Below are 15,758 nucleotides of genomic sequence, written 5' to 3' on the forward strand. Positions count from 1 at the left end.
GACATTGGCTCTTAGATACAGCCCCCAGCCACACCCTCCAGCCAGCCCTGGGTGTCACCCCTGCCTCAACAAACAACGACACTGTGGAGTGTCTTAGAGCTCTCAGGGTGCCTTAACTGTGATGTCATTTCTGCCCTAGCCCAGCCCTAGAAGACTGGTTTTGTGCCCATTTTACAGATAAGAAAACTGAGCGTCAAGGCCACTTCCCTCCCTGGTCCTTCCCTGGCCTCTTTACCTAGCATGCTTCCTGTCATCCATGTCAAACATCCACACCTTGGAGCCTTTCCTGGCCCAGAGCCTCCGGGTGCCCAGCCTCAGACTCTGGTGGGGGGAGGGGTCTGATTTCTCAGAAGCAGGGGAGGAGGAAACAGGAGGCAGCCGCGGGTGTGTGAGAGCCTCTCTGTACCCCAGGCACTGACACCTCCCATCGCCAGGGCCCTTGCCTGCCAAGGCAGTCCACTGCACGTCCTCTGGCTCCGAGCTCCCGAAAGCTTCTCTGGACTGAGCCACGGTCTGCCCCCACCTTTCCCACCCACACTGCTCCTCCCCCGGAGTTGTCCCAGCTCTGCCCTCATGAGCTGCATGGACTGAGACCACTGTCTTCCACACAGCACCCTTCACCTACTGCAAGACAGCCAGGCACGCTGCAAAGGCCTTAGAAAATCACAGTTTTTGTTCTGGCTCCACAGCAGACATCCTGTCCCCTCTCAGAGCCCCAGCCCCTCAGTTAGCAGGGTGCCTACTGGGGCCACAGTGTCTACTTGTGTTCTTCTGACCCTTCCCAGTCTGCAGGGGAGGGGGAGGAAGGAGGAGAGGCAGCCTTTCAGAAGGAGATGCTTCAGCTTCAACCAGAACAGTTTCACCTTCATCTGTCTTATATTTTGTTGTGCCTGTAAGGTTTCATCTGATAAAAGGCTGCTACAGCCAAACGAACTTTAGAGATTTCTAAAGGGCTGCACCCTTGTAAGAGTTTCTGTTGATCAATGGTTTCAGGCTCCTCTGCGGATGGTCCTCTGGGTGCCATCTGAGCAGCACAAGGCAGATGCATGCAGGACCCTGCCCCCAAAGACTGAGTGTGCACGTGGAGGCAGGCGGGCAGCCCTGGGCACACCTGCCTCCTGTGCTGAGCAGGAGTGAGGAGCACCCTGAGTGGCAGCCCTGCTTCCCAAGAGCGTATAGTCGGGGAGGGTAGCCAACAGAGCCTCAGACTGTGTCTCGTGACTTGACTTTTCTGCTTTGGGACTTTACAGACCTCAGGCTGCTGGAGTCAGACCCCGAGTCCATTGGCCGCCACTTTGCTTCCAACAGCAGCTCAGTGGCAGCCGCGATCCTGGTGCCTTTCATCGCCCTCATTATTGCGGGCTTCGTGCTCTATCTCTACAAGCACAGGTACCGTGCAGGAAGGAGGCAGGGTGGGCATCAGGCAGGCCTCCCTCTCTCCCTCCAGCGCCCCCCGCACCAGACCCCTAAGCCTCTCTGTGTCGCTCTTTTCATGCCGTGGTCACTTCCTCTTTTATCGCCAGGAGAAGACCCAAAGTTCCTTTCAATGGCTACGCTGGCCACGAGAACACCAATGTTCGGGCCACGTTTGAGAACCCAATGTACGACCGCAACATCCAGCCCACAGACATCATGGCCAGCGAGGCGGAGTTCACAGTCAGCACAGTGTGTACAGCAGTATAGCCACCCGGCCTGGCCGCCACCACCGCCACCGAGAGCCCAGCCTCCAGCAGCCGGTGAGCAGGGGTGTGGGAGGAAGACAGGCCATGACAAGCACAGACAGGGACCTATGCGTGCCAGGGGCTCCACCCAACGGAGTCGCACACACCACACAGACACGCCCAGTAAGAGGAGAGCTGTGCACTGAGCATCATTGTGTATCAGGCACTGAACCAGGCCCTTTGTGGATCTAATATATTGAATCCCTGCACCCCCTGTGAGGTAGAAGCTAGTGGGAGCCCCATTACAGATGAGAAAACTGAGCTGCATAGAAACTAACTTGAGCAAGGTCACACAGCTCAGAAGGGGTGGGGTCGAAATCCAATCCCAGGCTGACTGGCTCCAGAAACTGTGCTCCTCACCCCTGGGCTTGGCAGAACATCGGCACGTACTAGTCTGTTTCTCTCTAGAGAAACAGAACCAACTGGATATATACATCCTCTGGGTCGAAGTCAAGCCCTGGAGATCTGTAGAGCTATACAGAGATGCACATATATCTGTGTATATAGGTATATTGTGTATATATATACATTCATACACTATAAACGCAATACATATACCCCTATATCAAGATATATCCATACCTATCCATCTATATATAGATACGTATCTCCATAGAGCTATATGTAAATGTTATATAGAGATAGAAATATAAATAAATATATATTTAGAGAGAGAGAGACTCATCTAAGGAATTGGCTGGCAAGGTGGAAATCTAAAGGGCAGGCCAGCAGGCTAGAAATTCCAGCAGGAGTTGATGCTGTCATCTTGAGTCCAAAAGCAGTCAGAGACGGAATTCCTTCCTCTTTGGAGCACCTCAGTCTTTTTCTTAAGGCCTTCAGCTGATTGAACGAGGCCCACACACATTATGGAGACTCAAAGTCTACTGATTTCAAAGTTAATTTTATCTAAAAAGATACCTTCACAGCAATAACCAGATTGGTGTTTGACCCATCAACTGAGCACCATAGCCTAGGCAGGTTTACTTACAAAATTCCCCATCACATTGAGCACAACAGAGGGGAGGAGCTCCCGGAAATATGGACGGGGGCAGACACACCCACATGTGTACACGGTCATGCACACACACACACACACACACACACACACATACGCACACAGGCATGCATCTGACAGGCCCACTGGGAAGGAACTAATGAATCTAAAAGGCACTGCCTCTTCCTCACTGTGTCCTCCTTCAATGACACCCTCACCTCTGGGACCTATGACCCTTCAGGAGTTGCCCCAACACGATGTCCAAGCTGCACCCCTCTGAGAACTGTCTTCTCCCACACATCCCGCTTTCTGGGGATAGGCAGGTGCCCCCTCTCAGGTCCTGTGCTGAAGGACTCTGGGGAGAAGAGTCACAGAGCCAGCCAGGTAGGGATTCCCAGTGAGGGCGGTGGAAAATCCGCCAAGTGGGCCACCAGCCAAACCCAGGGCTAGTGTTGCGCTCCCTCCCCACGCTCCTGTGCATGGCCGCTCACGTGGCAGATACTCCCAGCCACACACAAATGGCAGTGCAGCGAGGAAACAGGCTTTTATGAGGGTGCCTGCAAAGGCCACCAACGGGGATGGTGGGGACAGTTCCTGTGGAGGGGGTTACAAGAGCAGCAAATGTCATTATCACTGCCCAGCCCCTGACGTGCTTTACTCCCTTTCTGCCTCACAACTCCTGGAGGATTTCACAGTTTCAGCCTGAGTCCCAGATGGTGAGCGAGTCAGGGATGCAGCAGATGCAGCTCCTGAATACAAACAATTTATGGAAAGAGCTTTTCCCCATCTTTTTACGTCTCTCCAAAACAAACATTTAAATAAGGGTTCCCCCTTATTCCAGTGGGATTGTTTTAGCATGCCAAAATTACTCCTCAAGTTTCATCTGTATGCCCAATCTTTATTTTTTCCTTCTCAGAACTCTTATCAATAGAAGGCAAAAGAGAAAAAGAAAAATCCCCTCTGATGATGTAAATTGGGGCTTGGAGATGATCAGTGATGAATCTGATTCACTGCATGAATTATTGAACAGTGTAAGAAAGAAACAAGAATGCCACTGACCTCCACACAGTCACTCTTGCTCCACACCTGGGTTCCGCTGGGTTCCAGGTGCTGGTGTGCGCCATGTTGTCACCTCCGGGTCGGCTGGGGTTGGTGGCTCCACATCTGGCCAGCCCTCAGCATTGGCCCCTTGCCAGCAGGCTCTGAACCCACTGCCCAGCCCACAGGTCTCCAGCAGGGCCCCTCTGACCACTTCTGCCCACAGCTGGAGCACAAAGAAAGCAAGAGCCACCCTGAACAGACACACACACATTGCAAATGAGTGACTAGATAGTAATTTTTTTTTAAATAATGCCAAGGAGAAAAGCTGAAATTAAAATAAACACCCTACTAAGGAAGCAACGAGGCCTGTGCGGTCAGCGAGTAACAGGGCGGGGGAACAGGGCTGTGTGATGATGTCTGCCAACCCTTCCTCCATTAAAAAAAGTATCAAAAATGAGATTTCACAACTGTGTCACTACAAAAATGAATATAATCCAGCCTGGATTCTTTATTACAGAGCCATTATTATCCTAGTCATTTTTTTTCATCTGATTTTGAAAGAAACTAAAATTAGAATGTTTTCCTGGGTTCCTAAAAGTATGGTGGCCCCCAAGCACTGGGCCTCCAGGTCTAATGGTGAAGTTGGCCCTGCAAGGGAAAAAGACAGAAAAATACATGTTCTGCTGCACGTATTCCCTACCTACCCCCATCCCCAACCTGGGAAGATTAAAAATCAAAGTGAAGATTGAGGTGATTCATCTCTTTCCCTCTTGTGCCTTCTTTTCTTTGCCGCTTTGCTTTTCCTCCTCTGCCCCGGCCCCTCCCCTCCCACTGCCTCTTTTTTCTTTGCAAACTCAGGTGTGATCTGTTTGTTCCCAGTTCCCCAGGGGGCAGGAAGTAGGCTCCCCTGAGCACGGTGCCCAGTGCCCAGTGCCCATCTTCGTTCGTCTCCCTGCCTGTGTCTGCTACTGCTGGGACTCAGGCCCTCGCCCTGCCACCATCTATGCCAGTCACCCTGGAGAGGACTCCTGCCGTGTCCTGAAAAGGCAGAAAAGGAAGAGGGGCTGCAGACAGAGGAAGAAAGTTTATGGATTTAAAATAGCAAAGCAACTTGTGGATCTGTGTGTGTGTGTGTGTGTGTGTGTATGGGCCTGATCACACACAAACACACACACCTCTCCTTCATTCACGTCCTATGGAAGAGACCATAAAGGCTTCAAAACTAGAAGTGCGCATGAAGGATGCTTCATGCCCTGTTCCCCACACAGAGAAGAGATGAAGAGGGGGAGGTACGGTCAGCTTTCAAAACAATATGCCCCCCGCCCATCCCATGTGTGAGGACATGGTGACTCGGTGACTGTAACAGTAGGACACATCCCATCGTGTGGTCAGAGTGCAGAAACCCGGTCAGCGTGCAGAAACCAGCTGTCTGCTGATGAACGGCCCATCTGCACAGCGGCAGCAAGGATTATCCCAAGGGCAGGAAAAAGGTCTTTGGAAATAGATTGAAAATCAGTTTCTTTATTTTTTTCAAACACTATTTTATTGAGTTCTAAACCCAGTGGATTAAAAAGTCATTTGGGTCCTGGGAAGCACTGGGAAAGAAGGGAGAGCCGGGGAGGATAGGGCAGGAGTCTGGCCAGGAGCCCAAGGTCAAGTCTGGCTGTCAACTGACAAAGAGAAGAGAAGACAAGTCTGTGGCCCAGACAGGATGCCAAGTCTGGGGGCAGCAGCAGGGTCCTTGAGAGAACAGGGGAGCAAGCCTGCCCCAGTACCCAAAAAACAATGGCTATCATGTACTGGGGTTATTCTCTGTGCCTGACACTTTACCTATAGTATTTCTAGTCTGCACAATAACACCAAAATGTAGGATTTGTTATTCCCCTTTGACAGATGAGAAAACAGAAGCCTGCAAAGGTAAAGACAGAGTTAGGAAGTGTGGAGTCAGAATGCAAACCCAGATCAGTCTGCCCCAAAGTCCACTACACCAGCTGCCAGAAACCCTGTTCTAGAAGGGGCAGCTAAGAAGGGAGGAGCCGATGAATCTCTACAGTAGCACTGTGGCCAGGTCTGGAAAGCCAGGCAAGACACCTGTGTGTCCTATCTGGGTTCTGCTGTCTCTGCGTAGGCAGCTTCGGGGCAAGGATTCAACTCCCCAGGCCTCCTGCGGTTGGTGCTGGCTCCTTGGCTCCCAGCAGCCGCTGACCATAGCCAGCAAAAGACCTGGCAGGTCCTGAATCAAAACAACAGAGTGGCTGAAAGTCACACCCTCTCCAGCTCCTTGCAAGTGGGTTTGATTTATTTTGACAGCTATATTATGCTTGGGTCATTCATGAATTCCATGAGAATTGCTGGGAAGTTCATGAGTTTAGGAATCAAAGTATAGCATTTAGGGCCACTTTCTCTGTCCTCGGGAAGGCCCCCACAAGCTTAAGCCCCTGTATACGTGTGACATGCTGGCCTCAGAGATTCATGTCACATATTGAAATAACAAATAGAAATGTGCAGGAGCGGAGGGACAGCGACACCTGGTTCTTAAGCAAATTCTAGATTGGAACAATTAGAAGATCTGACTGATGTTAAGAGTGGCCAGAGGAAAGTGAGAGGCGTCCATTTCCAGCAGACACAATGGAGGCTGACAGAGGCAGGAGCCTACCCCTGGCCACACCACCTCTGGGACACGGCACCCCTGGGCCTGGAGGGAGAGGGCCAATCCAGACACACTCACACTCTCATCTCTTTCCTTGGCTGGAAACAAGTGCAGGAAGCGCCCCTCCCAATTTCTTATGCTCCCTTCCCCCTTACACTCCTCTCCTTCGACTGCTCCCTTCCCCCTTCTTATGGCCCTCTCAGACCACCCAGCGGACGCCTATTCCCGCCCCCCACCCCTCCCCTGCGTCTCCTTGTAAAGTTCCATGAGATGCTCGAGGAGCACCTGCTGGTGGGGCACCCAGCACTCTGCTGGGCATCACCCTCCACACCCCTGGCATTTCTCTCCACCTCCAGAGGCTTGGAAGGGAACAGGGCAGATGAGGCCCTTCACCCACCATCTACGCCATATACCCATCACCATCCCATGAGGAAAAAAAAAAAGTAAAACAAAAACAAAAAAAATCTTTTGTACAGAGATATATTTTTATTATACAAAGTTTGTACAGTACCAAAAAAGAAAAAAAAGGTGTAAATTTTTTTTCATTATTGTAGGTAAATGGTAGTGGAAGCCTTTTTTGTAAATGTAATAAAATGTATAAATATGGTTTTCAGAAAACATCAAGTGCTGTAAATATGTAATCTACACACCTTCTTGGCTTGTCTGCAGTATATACATTTAATTTATCTGTCTCTGTATATGAGGCTTCCCCCTGGGGTCCTGCATTATGGTACTTTCCTGAATTTGAAAGCAATTTTAAATTTTTTGAATTCAAATAAAATATAAATTTTTGCATTGGTTTTCTTACATTTTTATGGCCTCTTTCATGACTAGGGGCAAGTGTTTGTTGGGAAAGGGAAAGAAGAACATATTTTTGCCTAAAATCCAAAGGTAGAAATATGGGAGTCCATTTCTTAACTGCATTGTGTTATCACTGCTACATGTTGGAAACTCCGAGCAAAAATGATAGTGCGTTCCCCACATAAAAAAAGTTAACTCAAAATGGATCAAAGACCTAAACATAAGCCCTAAAATTATAAAATGCTTACAAGAAAACGTACGTGGAAAGCTTCATGACATTAGATTTGGCAGTGATCTCCTGCATATGACATCAAACGTATAGGCAACAAAAGAAAAAACAGATAAACTGGACTACATCAAAATTCACAACTTCTGTATATCAAAAGATACAATCAACAGAGTGAAAAGGCAAGCTATAGAATGGGAGAAAATATTTGCACATCATATATCTGATAAGGGGTTAATATTGAGAATCTATAAAGAACTCTTATGAAAGACTTGAACAGTCATTTCTCCAAAGAAAATATACAAATGGCCAACAAGCACATGAAAAAATGCTCAACATTACTAATCATTAGGGAAATAATCAAAGCCACAATGAGATGCCATCTCACACCCATTAGAATGGCTACTATCAAAAAATAATAAGTGTTGGTGAGGATGTGGAGAAATTGGAACCCTTGTGCCCCATTGGTGGGAATGTAAAAAGGTGCAGTCACTATGGAAAACAGTATGGTGATTTCTCAAAACATCAAAAATAGAATTACCATATTGTCTAGCAGTTCTACTTCTGAGTATATACCCAAAAGAGTTGAAAGCAGGGTCACAAAAAGATATGTTAATAGCGGCATTTATTAACAAATGCCAAAAAGTAGAAGGAACCCAAATGTCCATCAACAGATGAATGGATAAACAAAATGTGGTACATATGTACAATGGAATATTATTCAGCCTTAAAAAAGAAGGAAACTCTGACCCATACTGCAACATGGATGAACCTTGAGGATGTTATGCTAAGTGAAATAAGCCAGTCACAAAAAAAAAAAAAAAAAAAAAAAAAAAAAAACCCAGATACTATGTGATTCTATTTATACAAGCTACCTCGAGTCATCAAATTCATACAGAATGTAGAATGGTGGTTGCCAGGGACTAGGGAGAGGAAAGGATGGGGAGTTACTGTTTAATTAGTATAAAGTTTCAGTTTTATAAGATGAAAAGTTTCTGGAGGCCTGGAAGCCCTACGCGTTCTACTGGTTTTAAAACAAAGAGCTCAATTGACACCAGGTATGACTTGTCAGTCTCTACATTCTCTCCTGATGGAAGAGTTTTTTGAGTTGAATATGCTATGAAGGCTGTGGAAAATCGTACAGCCACTGGACTCAGATGTGAAGATGGTGGTGGCTTTGGGGTAGAAAAGGGAGTCTTCCTAAACTTTATGAAGAAGGCTCCAACAAAAGACTTTTTAATATTGATTGGCATGTTGGAATGGTGGTAGCAGGTTTGTTGACAGATGTCCCTTCTTTGGCAGATGTAACAAGAGAAGAAGCTTCCAACTTTAGATCTAGCTTTGGCTATACCATTCCACAAAAACATCTTGCAGACACAGTTGCCATGCATATACACTCTGCAGTGCTGTCAGACCTTTTGGCTGTAGTTTTACAGTAGGGTCTTACAGCGTGAACAACAGGGCACAATTCTGCAAGATGTTTCGTATGGTTATTGGGGCTGTACCCTTGCCAAAGCCAGGCACGCTGCAAAGATAGAAAATAGAAAAGCTTCAGGTGAAAGAAATGACCTGCCATGTTATTGTTAAGAAGTTGCAAAAATATTTACATAGTATATGATGAAGTTAAGAAGAAATCTTTTAAATTAGAACTCAGCAGGGTTGGTGAATTAACTAAAGGAAGAAGACATGAAATTATTCCAAAAGATATAAGGGAAGAAGAGAAACATGCCAAGGAATCTTTGAAGGAAGAAGATGAATCAGATGATGACAATATATAACATTTACTCCAGCATCTATTCTATTTTAAATTTCTGCTACAGTCCCAGGTAACATTTAGCCCCCTGTGGATTATACACACTCACTAATCAATTTTCATTAAATGTTTGTATTGTGAAAAAGGAGAAAGAAAAGTTCTGGGGATTGCACAATTACGTGAATATACTTAATGTACTTGATGCCACTTAACAATGGTTAAGATGATCAATTTTATGTTACACATATTTTACCACAATACAATTTTTTTTAATTTATAGTGGAGGCCCCATCAGCTCAGATCAAGAACCTGGGGACAAAGAAGTTGCTCCGCTCAGGGTTGGAGTTTGGCTTGGACTGAGGAGCTCAGGATCTGAGGACTGCAGTCTAAGGGCAGGTGGGCTTAGGCAGTAGAAACTCCATAGCAGAGAAAAGCCAAATCAAGGAGGGTCATCCAGGCAAGACAGTCATGAGAGGCGTGGTGAGGAAGAAGAGGAAAGAACTGGCAAGAGCTAGTAGGAGCCTATCCTTTCTTAAATGTACAATGCATTTGTTAGCAGTCATCATTTTAGGTGGAAAATTCATCCAGACTACCTTCAGTTTTCTGACTCCCACTACCCTTCACTTTTGCACTGTACCTCGGCTCCAACTGCCCCCCTTGTCACCTCAATAACCTGATTTACACCAACATTCCTAGTTTTTTGTTTTTGTTTTTTTTTTTTTTGAGACACAGTCTCACTCTGTCGCCCAGGCTAGAGTGCAGTGGCACAATCTCGGCCCACTGCAACCTCCGCCTCCCAGGTTCAAGTGATTTTCCTGCCTCAGCCACCGGAGTAGGTGGGATTACAGGCACGTGCCACCATGCCTGGCTAATTTTTGTATTTTTTTTGTAGAGACGGGGTTTCACCATGTTGGCCAGGCTGGTCTCGAACTCCTAACCTCAGGTGATCCACCCGCCTCAGCCTCCCAAAGTGCTGGGATTACAGGCGTGAGCCACCGCGCCTGGCCCCCAGTTTTAATAAAGGCATTCCATCTTGGACACGCTGCCTGGTATTTCTCTCCTGGACACAGGGAATCAGCAGGGTGGGTGCAGTCCTCCCACTGGAACCTCAGGTAGCTTGGCAGGGATTCAGGGTCAGGAACTGGACTGTTGTCCAACACAAGGTCCTGTTGGATTGGGAATCAAGAGAGCAAGGGAGCAAATATTAAGTCTAAGTTCAGAATACAAGTTCATACCAGCATGCAAATATGCAAACACTTTATAAGAAAATAGCAGATGGGCTGGGCACAGTGGCTCATGCCTGTAATCCCAGCACTTTGGGAGGCCAAGGCTGGTGGATCACTTGAGGCCAGGAGTTCGAGACCATCCTGGCCAACATGGCAAAACTCTGTCCCTACTAAAAATAAAGGAGAAAAAAGAAAGGAAGAAAAGAGCAGACAATTGCTGGACACCACATAGAGTGGGGAAAGACTTCCAAACATCAGGCCAGGACAAGTTTTCATAAGCCATAAGGCATAGATAGAGGGGGCAAGCCCAAACTACAATGCCTGTGAGACAAGCTGCACCCCACAAGATCTACCTATACCAAGAGAACAGAGTGTCCCTGAACTAAGAAATCAAATAAACACTAACACCACTCCATTCCCTCACTCCAGCAGAAGCACCTGTTATTGCTGGTCTAGGAAAATCCTACACATTTATTTTCTCACGGACAAAAAAGGTTCATGGACATATCTTCAAAGCTTCTATAAAAATAAAACAGAAAATGAGTAGTAAAGACATTGTAACTTGGGTATATATCTAAGAGTGGAAAAGAGAAAAAAAGCAAAGAAAAGAAAACATTGTAACTAATTAAAATACTCCCCTAAAAAATAAAGGAAAGGAAAACTTTTTTTAAAGCATCCCAACATTAATTAAATATAATCAAGCAATTGTAAATATTAACGTGTAATACAAACCAGAAGCTTGAAAACTCAGGATACAAATAGACATAAAACAGGAAGAAATAAATGACAGCTTACAATAAAAGATCAAGCATATCTCAGAAATGAAGAGCAAAGTGCAAAGTGTTCAATGGGTAACATACAGAAAGAAAGTATAATAAAGCACATACAGGAAGAAAACTTAAATATCTAAGAAAACAGAAGTTATGTAAAGAGCTAAAAAATATGAGATTGAAAGTGATAAAAGGGCACTTTGGGAGGCCAAGGTAGGCGGGCGGATCACTTGAGGCCAGAAGTTCAAGACCAGCCTGGCCAAAATGGCAAAACCCCAGTTCTACCAAAAAATACAAAAATTAGCCAAGCATGGTGGCATGTGCCTGTAGTCCCAGCTACTGGGAGAGTGAGGCAGGAGAATCGCTTGAACTCGAGAGGTGGAGGTTGCACTGAGCTGAGATTGTGCCACTGCACTCCAGCCTGGGCAACAAAGCGAGACCCCCATCTCAAAAAAAAAGAAAAATAAAAATAAAGAAAGAAGGAAGGAAGGAAGGAAAGAAAGAGAAAAAGAGGAAAGAAAGAGAAAGAAAGAAAAGAAAGAAAAAGAAAGAAAGAAAGAGATAAAAGGCAAAGCAAGCCAATTTATGCACAATAGGAGTCCCTAAAGAAGAAAACCTAAATAAATTAGACAGAATTAATATTTAAAATTATACTCTAGGAAAACTATTTAGAACTAAAAGAAAAACTTAACATATATATTGAAAGGTCCACCAGGTTCCTGGGAAAATTATCCTGCAATGCTCAGCTCCAAGACAAACCCCAGTAAAACTGTAAGATTTTAAAGAAAAATAAAACATTCTCTGAGCCTCCAGATTAAATTAGGTTGTTATCAGATTTCTTAATAGCCACACACAAAGCAAAACTGAAGGAAAGAAAGTACAAACCAAGAATTTTATATGCAGTGATTTTTATGCATCAAGACAATAAGAACACAGTAATGAATATTCAAGAATTCAGGAATATTTTCCTCAGGAGCCCTTCCTGAAGAATCTAGTGGGAGGACAAGTTTTAACCAACCAAATGATAGTTAAGGAATTTCAGCAACAGGACTGATGTTAAGAATTGAAAACTGCATATTGAAATCTACAATGATGAAAATAAAGACCGAAGAATAGTATGTAAATGTCCTAGGTTCTGACAAAGCGGAGATAACATGATTTTTTAATGGGAAGAGAAAGAACAGAGAAAGGGGAAAGTAAAATGAGCCCACTGGTTGCCACACAGATAACAGGTGGGAGTCAAAGACCATCTAAAGGTTTCCCAAATTTGGCAGTATGGACATTTTGGGCCAGATGATTTTTTTTGTTGTAGGGCCTGGCTGTCCTGTGTGTTATAGGATGTTTAGCGGCATCCCTGGCCTCTGCCCAATAGATGCACACCTCTCCCAGTTGTGACAACCAAAAATACTTCCAGACATTGCCTAGTGTCTTCTGGGGAATAAAATGGATACACTCCCCCCACCTCTGTTGAAAGTCATTGATCAACAGATGCACTGGTTGAGAACCAGTTAATAAAACAGTAAGAACCTAAGTAGAAAAAAGAGGACTAAGGACATTTGTAAATATATTAATATAAAAGTAATTACTAGAAGAAAATATAAATTTTGCCAAATACTAATACATATATTTTTAAGTACTCCAAAAAAACACACTGTGAAAGAACCAGTAAATATGACAAATGCACCAAGTAAATACAATACAAAATAATATGACAGACCTGAAAACAAACGGAGCCACTATATTATTAAATATAATTAGGTTTAATTATAAAGATGTTCAGATTATCTCACAAAATAAAACTTGACTCTGTGCTATCACAAGAGGCATACCTAAACAAAGTGATTCAAAATGGCTTAAATACCATGTATTGAAATCTAAAGCAAAGCAAAGGAATAACAGGCATACGCAAACAAGAAAACAGGAATCACCATCCTCACACCAGATAAGTTAGAATTCAGGGCCAAAGGCATGAAAGAGGACAAGGAAGGACACTTTACAGCACTAAAGGAGATTATTCACAATGAAGATATAACAGATATCGATAACTATGCACCCAATAAGAAAGCAGATGTGTCATAAAGCAGAAACCAGGAGGTGCAAAGACAAATCGGAGCATGCCAATAACAGCAGTTTTAACTCACCACTCTCAGTCCATAACAAATCAAGGAAACAAAAGTAAGGCTGTAGAAGACCTAACCAAAATAATCATAAGGAAGTTTTTATGAATATGAATATCTGTCAAACTCTGCAACCCAATATTAGAGAATATGCTTTCTTTTGAAGCATACATGGAACATTCATGCAAATACCCCTTATACATAGAGAACTCTTAAAAATTGAGAAAAATAAGTCTAAAAGTACCATAAGCAAACATTCAAAGACTGTGAAAGAAAAGACATGCAAAAACCTTGAAATATATGAAAAGGTACTCAGTTTAACTCCATTATTCCTTACGTATTAGATCAGCGAAAATCCAAAAGCTAGACAACACACTGTTGACAAAACTGTGGGAGAAACTGGCACTGTCACTGCTGGTCCAACTCACAGAGGAGAATTTGACGACATACACTATTTGAACAATGAATACACTAAAAGCCCAGACTCTATCACCACACACTATATCCATGTAACATGACTGCACTTGTACCCCTAAATCTAGAAAAATAAAATAATAATAATAAAGGCAATGGATGAAAAATAGTAACTGTGTTTGAATCTATGAGTTCATAATAATATTTTTAAAACAAATAATCCTATTTAAAAGTGGGCAAAGGGCATGAATAGACATTTCTCAAAAGAAAATATACAGATGGCCAGCAAACATATGAAAAAATACTCAACATCACCATTCGTCAGGGAAATGCAAATTAAAACCACAATGAGGCCGGGCACGGTGGCTCACACCTGTAATCCCAGCACTTTGGGAGGCCGAGGCAGGTGGACACCTGAGGTAAGGAGTTCAAGACCAGCCTGACCACCATGGTGAAACCCCGTCTCTACCAAAATATACAAAAATTAGCGAGGCATGATGGCAGGCACCTGTAATCCCAGCCACTCGGGAGGCTGAGGCAAGAGAATCGATTGAACCCAGGAGGCAGAGGTTGCAGTGAGCTGAGATGGTGCCACTGCACTCCAGTGTAGATGACAGAGCAAGACTCTGCCTCAAAAAAGAAAAAAAAGAAAAAAAAAATACACAATGAAATACCACCTTACTCCTGCGAGAATGGCCATTATGGATAAGTGAAAAAACAATAGATGTTGACATGGATGTGGGGAAACGAGAACACTTAGACACTGCTGGAGGGAATGTAAATTAGTACAACCTCTATGGAAAGCAGTATGGAGATTCTTTAAAGAGCTTAAAGTAGATCTGCCATTTGATCCAGCAGTCTCACTACTGGGTATCTACCCAAAGGAAAATAAGTCATTAAATGAAAAAGACACTTGCGCATGTATGTTTAGAGCAGCACAGTTCACAACTGCAAAGATGTGGAACCACCCTAACTGTCCCTCAGCTAATGAGTGGGTAAAGAAAATGTGGTGTACGTACACCATGAAATACTATTCAGCCATTAAAATCAATGAAATAATGTCTTTTGCAGCAACTTGGATGGAGCTGGAGGCTGTTATTCTAAGTGAAGTAACACAGGAGTGGAAAAACCAAAAACTGTATGATCTCACTTATAAGCGGGAGCTAAGCTATGAGTATCCAAAGGCATACAGAGTGATATAATGGACTTCAGAGATTCAGACAGCAGAGGCTGGGAGGGGGCCTAGAGATAAAAACTACACACTAGGTACAATGTACACTAACTCACACAGGTGCACTGAAATCTCAGAATTCGCCTCTATATAGTTCCTCCATGTAACAAAAACCACTTGTACCCCAAAAGCTATTGAAATAATCATAAATAATAAATAACATTTTTTTAAAAACTCATTAGTCACTTATGGAAAACATTAAGAAACCAGCTATATTTTGATAACCAGTAAGTAAAAGGAGGGAAGAGCAAGCATTCATCCTGCTTTTTGTATGCAATGTATTTCAGGGTAACTAAATATTAAGAAGCGGAGTCTCTTTATAAAAGTATTGCAGCCAGTAAATGAAGAATAGAATTTATCACCATTTTGAAACCTTTATTAAAATAAATTCTGGCAATGATCATCAATGACTGCTAATATCACAAAAAGCGAGGCAACCAGACATTATAGGCCTTCTGATGGAAGTACACAACAACCACCTATGAAGTATTCTTGCCAAAAAAAAAATCAAATTTGAATCTGTTTAAACCTTTGGATCTAAATACCAGTTACAGGAAATACAGATGACAGGGAAACAAGTTCAATGATACCATAAGGATGTAATTGACAACATACAGCTTCTGGAAAACTCCTCAGTGAAAATGACCTCATCTTAAATCCAGTTGCGATGTATGACATTAACTGAATTCAAATTCAAACAAGGTGTTCTTAAAAATTTTGAGACAATATATGAAGTAGGAACATCATATATTGTTGGTTCCATTCATATATTTGAGACAATATATGAAGTAGCAAGTTATTAACCTGAGCCTCT

The 15,758-nt window shown here is 43.8% G+C and overlaps 1 protein-coding gene and 1 pseudogene across 2 annotated transcripts in view; both read left to right on the forward strand.

The window, feature by feature from the left end:
- CSMD2 (CUB and Sushi multiple domains 2) overlaps positions 1-7,201 on the forward strand; it is a 647,961-nt gene extending 640,760 nt beyond the window's left edge. For both annotated transcript variants that reach the window (XM_055391224.2, XM_063700513.1), the window contains 3 exons: positions 1,251-1,389; positions 1,524-1,736; positions 4,636-7,201. In XM_055391224.2, the coding sequence (XP_055247199.1) occupies positions 1,251-1,389; positions 1,524-1,683 (299 nt within the window). In that variant the 3' untranslated portion in view covers positions 1,684-1,736; positions 4,636-7,201. The remainder of the gene's footprint in view (positions 1-1,250; positions 1,390-1,523; positions 1,737-4,635) is intronic.
- LOC101145245 (proteasome subunit alpha type-3-like) lies at positions 2,973-9,211 on the forward strand (annotated as a pseudogene).
- The last annotated feature ends 6,547 nt before the right edge of the window (positions 9,212-15,758 follow it).

This window comes from Gorilla gorilla, chromosome 1 (genome assembly GCF_029281585.2).
Source record: "Gorilla gorilla gorilla isolate KB3781 chromosome 1, NHGRI_mGorGor1-v2.1_pri, whole genome shotgun sequence".
NCBI classification, from domain to species: domain Eukaryota; kingdom Metazoa; phylum Chordata; class Mammalia; order Primates; family Hominidae; genus Gorilla; species Gorilla gorilla.